Genomic DNA, 11719 nt, shown 5'->3' with positions numbered 1-11719 from the left:
GTTGGGCAAATAAGGCCAAGAGATCCTATATTTTTAGCCTTAACCTTTTTACCTCTTAAGAACCCATATACCAAAGATCACTACCAAAAAACTCCACTAATCATGGATTTTTAGCCAAGGTCTAGGAGATATTGGCCACCATGTATAGGTGAACATCGATGTCCTGTGCTTATACATGGCTTTGGCTGCACCACAAAAATATCTACAACATTAGCTTTAGCAAATTCTTGATGGCTCTTCTACATTTTTCCCTATTGTGCTTGCTACTTTTGAATAATTAACATATCACTCACAAGGTATGAAAATGCATATAAAATATATATTAAGAAGGTCAATTTCGACATCCATAAGATAACAAAATTGGGTGATATGTTAAAAAAAGGGTTTACTATTAAATTATTTTATAACTTGTACCTGGACTGGGGTTGGCTGTATTACAAAATATATTACCACAGAAACGAGCTTAAAATCTTAATTTGGCTTCTCAGTCATATTCATTGGGATGTTTTCTTATTCATGTAGCAAGTATGTTTCATTATGCTATCACATATCAATAAAAAAGGCCCCAACATACATAATACTAATTTTTTTTTTATTTTGATAAAAATACAACCCTGTATTTATTGTTATCAATTGGTCCGGCAAATAACGCCAAGAGATTCTACATATTTGTGTCTTGTTGAGGTTGGCTGCTAGAATCGTCTTCAGATGGTTTAAACTCCTCCAATTTCGCCAACATGTCTTCAGCCTCCGCCAATGTTAGTTCCTCCACGGGTGCTGACCACAATTTCCCCAAGGAATTCTCATCTTGAGGATCGTTCTCCACTTCAGTAAAGCCATTTTCCCGAGTTTTCTCTGCCTCGACTATGCCTTCATATTCTGTCATCTCTTCCATCAGTTGACCAAAATCAGAACCTTCTATCAACTGTGGGACATCGCTCTCTTCGGCAGGGATAGCGTCACCGTCGATGAAGGAATTAAAAATCCCATCTGCTGAGGGTTCACCAAAAGAATAAACTTTGTTTTCCGGTGAGAAGATAACAATAGCGGTATGACAGTCACATAGATGGCGGACCGCACATGCCTTCTTAAACAGGCCGGACCGTCGTGTTGAGAAGGTAACCCCAACTTTACTTGAGTCCTCTATCTTCTCCATAGGAACCCTTTTGCGTCCTGCTCCTTTTTTTGCCATTTCAGATATAGAGAACCTCTAAAGATGTTAAAGTTTATGGGTGGGAAAACAGGTGACTGTGGTAAAGGAGGGTAGTAGATTTATCAAATACGTTCCCCAATGTGCTGCTTAAATAGGATTTTAATAGATGTCAAATTTAAAAAGTTAAAGGGTGGGAAAAAGATAGGAAAGTCGCGCCCATTCAAATATAGTAAAACACAAATGTCAAATACAAATTTTTTTAAAGAAAAACGGGGGGCAAAAATCCCGCCAAACTTAAAATTTGTCATGGGGAGTTTTTTCACCTGTCTAATATATATATAATTTTATTATTGCATGATATTTTAGAAGTATAATATTATTCTCATACCAAAATAAACATAAAACAAGAATTTTTCTTTCTTTTTTTTTATACAGGCCTATAAGAATTTTTACCGAAGTCATAGAGTTTTTTAAAAATTAAATTAAAAATATTTTTGGATTTTGTTTTGGAAAGAAAATTTATCTCTATATTAGGTAGAACTCGAAAAATTTATCCAAACAAATAATCAATATTGTAGTTTGTATATCCTCTAATGACATGGAAATACATTCTTAGGATTTTCAAATAATTTGCAATTTGTTAATGAATTCAAATATACGAACATAAAATTTTAGATGGATATAGTAAAAATGTTAATCTACCAAGTAATACAAAATATGAATTCTCAATGAATTTTGTGATTACCAAAGTCGAATGAATATATTATTTTTAAGAAACATTATTGTCTTTATTTAAAAAATATATAATTTAATACAAATTGACAAGTTGCATTACATAAAAACAAATAAACCAAAGCAAACATGTAGAACTCATGACTTAAATTTTTAAAAGCAAATTAGACGGTAATTATCTTTTATGTTGTTTGGTTTAAAGATTGTGTTCTACATATTTATTAGTTTAAAATATTTTTTGGATGAACCTACTTAAAATTGATTATTTTATTTGTAAAGTAAATATTTTGGAAATTTCCAAAAAATTTACATAAATTTATTCTTTTGAAAAATAAAATTAAAATTAAGACTCGATATTCTACAATTCACAATATGTATCTATATATATCTATCTAGTCAAATATCCGATATTCTAATTTTATATGTCGTCTAATGACATTAAAATAGACTCATAGAATTTGAAAATAATCTGAAATTTGTAAATGAATGCAAAAATACAAAAATAAAACATTTAATGGATAACATAAATTCTTAATCTATCAATCAATATAAAAATGAATTCTTAATGAATTTTGGAAATACAAAATTAGATGAATACAATCTTCTTTAAATATATTTTATTGTGTCCACTTGAAAAAATCAGGAATAAATTGAAAAGTTGTATTATGCGAACCAAACATATAAAACTGTTGACTTATATTCTTTAAAGAAAATTACCTTCTAATATGGGTCATGTTGAGTGTTTTAAGAATAGTATTATCATATTTGTTTTTCAAAATAATTTTTTGGTGGAAGTCATTATTTACGAAATTTAATCTTATTCATTAAGTAATTTTTTTGAAAATTGCGAAAATTCTTATAATATTATTCATGTTCAATTTATCAATATAATGCTTTCTATTTAAAAATAAATTTTAACTAGGAAACGTTGGCCCCCATGTATAGGTGAACATAAATGTCCTTGTGCTTAGACATGGCTTTGGCCGCACCACAAAAATATCTGCAACATTAGCTTTAGCATCTTCTACATTTTCTGTATTGTATTTGCTAATTTTGAATAATTAAGGTATCACTCACAACGTATGAAAATGCATATAAAATAAATATTAAGCAAGTCAATTTCCACATCCTTAAGATAACAAACTAGGGTGATATTAAAAAAGGGTTTAGCATCAAATTATTGTATAGCTTGTACACGGACTAGGGGTGGTATTATTACCACTGAAACGAGCTTAAAATCTTAATATTGGCTTCATACACATATTCATTGGGATGTTTTCTTATTCATGTACCAAGTAAGTATCATTATGTTATCACATATCAATAAAAAAGGCCGGTACATATATAATATAAGAGTTGGGCTCTTTGGAGTCTTTTTTAATTAATTAGAGTACTTGGAGACCTAATCTACAACCATTAGATTAAAACTGAAATCAACGGCAGAATTGGGAGACAGCTGTCACTTTTTTTTGAATGAGAAACTGCTGGATAGATACGTCTTCGTACAAGACCGTATAAACCGTATGTCTCCAAAATCGGTGGACCGTGTAAATTGGCATTCATGTGACAGTTATCAGTCAAGTGTTCCCCTAAACTCACTCCCCCAAATCAAAATCGACGATATGATAAGATAGACACGGCCGAGAAGCAAGCGTGAGGAGGACAACAGGATCCTTTGGAGAAGTGTTTACACATCAGAGATTGTTTCGAAAACGAGAAATGAGTTTAGGTCAGTGTATTTCAAATTGAGTTGGAAACTAGTAAACTGCTAATCTTTCGTGTATTTTACTATTATTATGCTTTGATTTGGCTTAGATTGTACTTGAAAGTCATTATATAGTGTGAAAATGTTGAGATTTCTATAATAGTAGACAATGGTATGGTCGATTTGTTTGTGGGTAATGTTTGTTTTGTTTGTTTAATTTTTAATTGTCTCTTTCTTAATCGTTTCTTGGCTTGATGCGGGGGACGGAGTAATTGGATTAGTCTATGATACTGGGATCAATTCAAGTAATAGATTCCTCACTTGGTAGGTATGTGTATGAAATTAGAAAATGAATGAATTAAAGCACTGTAGTATCCCTTAGTCTGCTGATTGGGGTTGTTTATCAGAAAATTGGTGAGGAACCATGTTTTTGGTAAATATATGTTTTGTGTTGATTGTGGGTTATGTTTATTTAGTTTGAATTTCCTGCCAAGTTCAGCAAGACTATATGAGAACGTGCTCTTTGTTTAATTGTTTGTACTAATTGGGCTTGCATTGTTCTCCAGGTCTTGCAAATTGGTGGGGAACAACAACCATGAGCTTATGTTTGTTTACACAATGCACTTTGTTATGTAGATCTGGACATGCACATGTAATCCAATTGTGTTGTATAGTTTTGATTGTCTCTTTGTTTTCATTCTTAATTGTTCCTTACTTACTTGTTGCATGTCTATTCTATTGATGATACAGTGGCTTGCGAATGTCTATTCGAATTCTTAAAAGTGGCCAGCATTCTTTTGCTTGTCTGTTTACTAAAGTTTCATAAAACCTTTTGAAAGAGAGAAATGGGTTATTGTTCATTAAATAATGATGCATGCCTAAGTGCAAGACGGTTAGTTTCCTGCCAAGAGAGAAATGATTTTTTTTAAAATAGTTTCATATTTCGGGTAAGTATTCGATTAAAGGCTAGATAATTTGACTGAATTTGACTACAAAATCCACACATCAAATAAAAGGCTAACTTTTTTTTAATCAATGTTAACACGTTACAATAATATCTGTACGGTCAGATCGTTCAAAATGATTTTTAAATGAGGCTGGTGACATTAAATATGGTTGGCGATTTTACGAAAAAATCAGTCGTAAGTTTGTATGCGAAAAATGACGACTTCTTTAGATTTGACATTTTTTTTCATTTTTTAATTTAAAAAGATATTAAAATAACTAACTTACGACAAAAGGTCACATTACGTCGTAAGTTACTAATATAAAAACGACATACTCAAAACTGTAATTTTTTGATTTTCTTCTAATCTAAAAAATATTAGAGTAAGGAACTTACGACCTTGGTGTAAAACGATGTTAAGTTTTCGGTGTCATAAATACTCTGCTTTGTTGTAGTGAGTGGCATTAAACAATATTATGAAACAATAAGAAGTGTATATATATAGTATAACAACTCTAACCTGCTAAAAGCTTCATTATATATAAGCCGTAAAATCTAAATTAAAAAATAAGACTGCCAAAAATCTTTTCCTTCCTTCGAAATTGACCTAGCACATCTGTTTCTTTAAAAGCAGTTCGTGCAAGCTTAATTCTTACGTTATTCTGATTCGTCATTGCTGAAATTTTGAGTTTGACCTAAATCAATCATTGTTTGCTATTTCATCAGGAGGAAGGCGCGGATGTCACTGCAAATTCATTTCATCCTGGACTTTGCCACCAATATATATCAGCCAAAATAGCGGCATTCTTGGCAGTAAGTATTTGAAACTAATATAATCTTGATGTTCATGACTTATTAGACTTGACCTAGCACATCTGTGTTTCTGATTAATCCCCGCCACATGAATTTTCAGAGATTTCGGTTTTTATATGTATGCTACCAATTTCAGTCCTACTAAAGAAAGTGCTTATTGATAGATTAAGAGATCATCCAATAGGTCTAACTTCTAAGCAATTTAGGATTGTTTTCAATACAGATAATTAGCACATGGTCAGACAACAAGGACAGCTCAGGCCATCATTCCACAAGCCCCGACCTAACTTCTATATGTAGATGTCTCAAAAATCAACTCTAACATGGGGATACTTAGAGGAAAAATGGAGAGGACTTAAGTAGAAACTCTAGGAAACAAATAAACATTCCAACAAAGAACACTACTGATATTTTCATAAACATTCCTGAAATAGTGTGGTTAACAAAATTTATGAAATCAATAAAGATAAATGATATAGAACCTGTCAGAAAACAACTTGCCTTTACTTGTGAAACAAATATATCAAATAAAAACATGTGCCCGTTCTATAACAGGAAAATTCATCTCAGTTTTACAAAATTTACATTCCACAACAAACCATAATTCGAGATTTCTAGGTAATTACCAAGGATAGCAAGCCACCCAGTCATACACTAAGCTGAAATACTGTCTTTCTTCAAATAATACTCACCATCCAATCAAACACTTCTGGGCTCTGAGCTAAATTTAGAAACTTTTCAGGAATCTCAAAAGCAGAAACTGAGCTAAAGGAAGCATCTGAGAAAATGGGTAGTGAGCAAAAATCTTAAAGATCAGAAATCAAAAAATCCCGTATAAATATCAAGAAACCCACTTATATATGGATCTCCGAAAATGAAGCTTCAGATGTCAAGAAGATCAAGAAATCAAGAACAGTGGTATCGGTGTATGCAAGTGGAACAAGCAAGTGACTTTAGACCGCTATAAAAATGACCAAAACTTTCTATCGTAATTACATGTATTTACGACGGAACTAGCATAAAATTTCCGTCGTCAACAGCCGGTTTTGTTGTAGTGTTGTTGATAACTGAGGAAAAAAACATGGCTAAGATGGCTCCATGGTCAAGAATAGCCCTTCCACTCTACCTATAAAAATTAAAATTATAAATTTATACTCCCTCTGTTTCAATTTACATGTCTACTTTCAAGAAAATTTTTTGTTTCAAATTAGTTGTACACTTCAACTTTCAATGCAAAATCATATTTCCTAAGTCAATTCTCCTCCACATATTTCTTATTTATATTTCCTATATCAATCTCACACCACGTATTATGCTCAATTGATGTCACACATATGCCCAGTAACAATTAAGAATAATTAAAAAATAGTTTCATGTTTTAGATAAGTATATTGGATTAAAGGCTAAGTAATTTGACCACATTTGATTACAAAATCAACATACCAAATAAAAGGCTAAATTTTATAATTTATTTTAATCAGTATTAACACATTACAATAACATCCGTACGGTTGGATCGTTCAAAATGATTTTTTTTTAAAAATAGTTTCATGTTTTGGGTAAGTATTCGATTAAAGGACAGATAATTTGACTGCATTTGACTACAAAATCCACACATCAAATAAAAGGCTAACTTTTTTTAAATTTATTTAATCAATATTAACACGTTACAATAATATCCGTACGGTCAGATCGTTCAAAATGATTTTTAAATGAGGCTGGTGACATTAAATATGATCGGCGATTTTACGACGGAATCAGTCGTGAGTTTGTATGCGAAAATGACGACTTCTTTAGATTCGACACTTTTTTTCATTTTTCTAAAATAGCAAACTTACGACAAAAGGTCACATTCCGTCGTAAGTTATTAATATAAAAACGACATCGTACTCAAAACTGCAATTTTTTGATTTTCTTCTAATTTAAAAAATATTAAAATAAGGAACTTACGACCGCGTAGTAAATCGGTGGTAAGTTTTCCGTGTCATAAATACCCTGCTTTGTTGTAGTGAGTGGCATTAAACAATATTGTGAAACAACATAAAGTGTGTGTGTATATATATATATATATATATATATATATATAGTACTACTCTAGTGGAAACCTCTTTATCCAAGAAACTAAAACCCACCTCAAATATCACTAAATTCTAAAGCACATATCACTAATACCTACACCTTCTTCTCCATCATGCCATCTCTATCTTCACCTCCACCTCCATCTCCGCCACTTCCCCCTTCGCCTCCACCACCTCTGCCGTTGTCTCCTCCTCGTCCACCGCCTCCTTCACCTCCACCGTTGCCTCCTCCACCTCTTTCACCTCCACTGCCACCTTTTAATTGCAACCCCAGTTGTCTTCCACAGCTTTGGCGAAGCAACGCAGCCTGAAACCACAGCTGCATCTCGTTGTCTACCTCCTCCGCCATCTTAGCTGCCTCATCTGCCGCCCCGCCTCCTCTGCCGCTGTTTTTGCCTCGCCCCATCCTCCCCATGCTCCCGCCCTTCCATGTCCACCTCCTCCGCTATCTCCATCGCCGTTATTACTCCTAGCCGATAACAAGCACAGATCTTGAGGTTTCGCTGACTCCTAGAGATTTTCACTAATTTTTGCAACACATATCACTAAATTCTAAAGAGAATATCACTAAATTGTATTGAGAATATCACTAACATGAATTGGTTTCTAATTTTTATTTTAAGAGTGGTTTCTATTTGATATATATATATATATATATATATATATATATATATATATATATATATATATATATATATATATATATATATATATATATATATATATATATATATATAACTCTTAACTAAAAGTACTTAAAAGATAATATAAATAAAAATGATAGAGATCATTTTAGAAAATCTCAACGCCAATGGAACACTCGGATGATATATATAATTTTAGTGAACCTTTTATTGTTGGTATATCGAACCTTTATTCAACGTCATTAAATTATATATTATATTATATCAATCTATAATATAAATAACACACTAATTTAAAAAATATAGTCAACTCATACGAGCACAACCGCTTAGAATATATCCAATTACACAGAACTCTTAGCTAAAGTAACTAAAATGGACCGTAAATAACATTTATAGATATTATGTTGGAAAAAAATAAAAGTTAACTCTGATAAAAATTCGTATTGTTTATTAATTTAGTAAACTTCTTGAAGTTTGCTATATATGTTAAAATTCTAGAAATCTTTAAAAACTATTCACATGATTGTAGTACAAAACTTGTGTCATACTTTTTATTATTTTTAGCCAATCAATTTAGTCTAACCCCATCGAAAATGTGCTCTTATAGATTTAGAAAATTTTACATATTTTATTTTTGTTTAGACTATGGAACATATTTAGGTTGTGTTCACTTGAATAAAATTAAATGAAAAGAGAATTAAAATGAAAAATTATAACAAAATTTTATAGAAAAAGAAAAGAGTGTGAGAAAATAGCGGCTAAATATGCGGTGTTGGCCCCCTTTATCACAATTTCAAGCAATAATACCTCACAGATCATATCTGGAAAATATGACCCCAAATATCAATTTATAGCATTACATCGTTTAGTCTTTTGCTAAGACGGAAATACTACACAGCGTGCCGTTTACCAATTTTTTTAGTCAAAGCCCGTAAGAAAACATCTACAGACCCTGGAAACTCTAATATTACTAGAATAGAAACTAAATGGAAACCAATGCGATTAAGTAGAATGATGCGTGTTTTGGGACCGGGGATGGATGGGCCTAGAAGGGGTCTAAGTGGGGCCAAGTCGGGCCGGGTCGGGGCCAAGTGGGACCATGGTAGGGCCAAGGTTTGGCTCTTTAAGACTGTCTCGAGTCTGTCTAGGGCATGAGAGGAGCCTTAGCGAGGCCCTAGAGGGCCCGGGTAGGGATGGGCATTAATCTCGACCCGCCCGATCCCCGCACCGAATGGTGCGGGGATTCGGGGATTTTTTCGGGTACGGGTCGGGGAACGGGGACGATTTTGAAAAAATATCGGGGATCGAGCCGGGTACAGTTTTTCATATTCTCTGATAAGTGGATTTTATATCCACTTGGAAGCCTTCGGTTTGGCTTAAATTGATGGAATGACCTCAAGCTTTTGATATTTTTGATATGTTTTAGTGTGGTGTTGTGTAGGTTTCTTGGAAGGAGAACGAAGAGGGGAATCATAGCTTTAATTGAAAAAAAACGGCGAAGCAATCGGATGCACGAGGAGAAAGTTATGGACGTGACAAGGTTGGGTGTCAGGGCTGCTGATTTGGTGCGCCCGCCCCAATTTTGGCGCGGCCGCCCCGTTGGCGCGCCCGCCCCAACTCTGGCGCGGCCGCCCCACGACCTGAGCGGGAATTTTGACCCGATTTGCCCGTTTTTGATCCGTTTAAAGGCCCGTATGCTGGGAAACTTAAAGGAGGACTTGGGGGACTTAAAAGATAACCTAGAAACATTCTAAGTAGCACGTGACGGCTACGGAGAAGATCTAGATTCATAGTTTTCTTTTGTCTTCGTCCAATTAGGCGATACGTTTGGATGCTCGTTTCGGATTTGTTTCTTAACTCTTGTTCTAGTACTTTGATTTTGTTTTTCCTATTCAGTACCATGTTTACATTCAAACCCATGATGATGAGAAGTTCGATTATGAACTAATCATTGTCATGGGATTTTAGCGGATTTATCGATGAATTTCAGTAGTTAATTTGTCTTGTTTATATGTGATGGTTTGATTTCCTCGTATTGGTTGTGCTTATTCGTCTTGGATGCGTAGCTAACATCTAAGATTGCTTGTTAATCTTTATTGAAGCGACAGTGAATATATTGATTTAGAACTTGCCATGCGAGCATAGGTTTCGTGTTCGATAACATGACTTGTGATGTGATTTTACCCATCTTGCATCGCCCTATGTAATCTTGATAGATAACTTGTTCTTCAACCGTTATGTTTTCAAATTCTATAGACATATAGGGTCTAAGCATAATTTGTGTCTGTTTACCTTCTATCTTAATTGTGGATGTGTAGCAGTATGGTGCACGTATAACGACAGTTAGCGTGTATCAGTTTCGTGTTATCTGATTAGTTATCAACCATTACAATCGAATAAGGTAGAACTCTGAAAGAAGTTGTTAATGAAGCTAGAATCCCATGTTCTATTCTCATTAGTAAATCGTTATTCTCTTAGTTGATAATTCTTAGTTTCATAATTCAAATAGGATTAGTTAAGTAGAAAACCAAAACCCAATTTGATACTTGTCCAAGCATTGAATAATAATCATACATTGGTGCATAAGTGCATATTTCTGAATACACCAGTCTCTGTGGGTACGAACTTGAATAATATTCTATATTACTTGTGACCACGTACACTTGCGTGATTTTGTGCGAACAAGTTTTTGGCGCCGCTGCCGGGGACTCGGTGTTATATTTAGTTTATGTGTTTGTCATTAGTGGTCGTTAAAGTTCAGTGACTTGGATTCTTTTTCTCACTTTAGTCCGTTGTGTGTGTTTCAGGTACTTGAGTGACGTGTATGCGAACACGTTCTCAGGCTCGTAAGGAAGCATTAATTAAGGAAGAAACGATAGAGATTGATACGATGGTTGATCAACCACCAGCTGTGAATATTACTAAGACTCTGAAGGCTTTCTCTGAGCCTAAAATCAATGACATTCAATCGAGCATTGTCAGGCCAGCAATTCAGGCCAACACTTTCGAGATCAAACCGAGCACTATTCAGATGGTGCAGAACTCAGTACAGTTTGGGGGTTCTCCGACTGAGGATCCTAATACGCATATTCGGGACTTCATTGAGATCTGCGACACTTTCAAGTTCAATGGTGTTACTGACGATGCCATCAAATTGAGGTTGTTCCCATTCTCTCTGAGGGATAAAGCTAAAGGATGGTTGCATTCTCTTCCTGCAGGATCTATTACGACATGGGAGGATCTGGCTCAGAAATTTCTTACTAAGTTCTTCCCTATGGCCAAAACAGCTGCAATCAGGAATGCTATCACTCAATTCTCTCAGCTGTCTGGTGAAACTTTATGTGAAGCTTGGGAACGCTACAAGGAGATGCTTCGAAAATGCCCACATCATGGGATGCCTGATTGGATGGTGATTAATTGCTTTTATAATGGCTTGGGTCCTCAATCGAGGCCAATGCTCGATGCAGCATCAGGTGGAGCTCTATGGGCTAAGAGCTATGATGAAGCTTATGAGTTGATTGAGATGATGGCCGCGAATGAATATCAGAATCCTACTCAGCGTCTTCATCGGGTCAAGGCATCAGGTGTTCTAGATGTTGATGCTACTACAACCTTGACTGCTCAAATTAAGGCTCTTACTATGAA

At 34.3% G+C, this 11719-nt stretch overlaps 1 protein-coding gene and 1 non-coding gene across 2 annotated transcripts; both read right to left on the bottom strand.

Annotated features, from left to right (window-relative positions):
• Positions 1–661: 661 nt before the first annotated feature.
• On the bottom strand, positions 662–1192 carry LOC108220903 (agamous-like MADS-box protein AGL62). The gene has a single exon (XM_017394792.1). It carries the CDS (start codon positions 1190–1192, stop codon positions 662–664), a length of 531 nt encoding a protein of 176 aa, XP_017250281.1.
• Positions 1193–11363: 10171 nt separating this feature from the next.
• On the bottom strand, positions 11364–11470 carry LOC135150001 (small nucleolar RNA R71). The gene has a single exon (XR_010288356.1). It is a non-coding gene; the product is annotated as a small nucleolar RNA R71 (small nucleolar RNA).
• Between the last annotated feature and the right edge of the window lie 249 nt (positions 11471–11719).

This window comes from Daucus carota, chromosome 1, assembly GCF_001625215.2.
Source record: "Daucus carota subsp. sativus chromosome 1, DH1 v3.0, whole genome shotgun sequence".
In the NCBI taxonomy this organism is placed as follows: Eukaryota; Viridiplantae; Streptophyta; class Magnoliopsida; order Apiales; family Apiaceae; genus Daucus; species Daucus carota.
The sequence above is the reverse complement of the archived record's forward strand: the minus strand, read 5'-3'. Positions and strand labels throughout refer to the sequence as shown.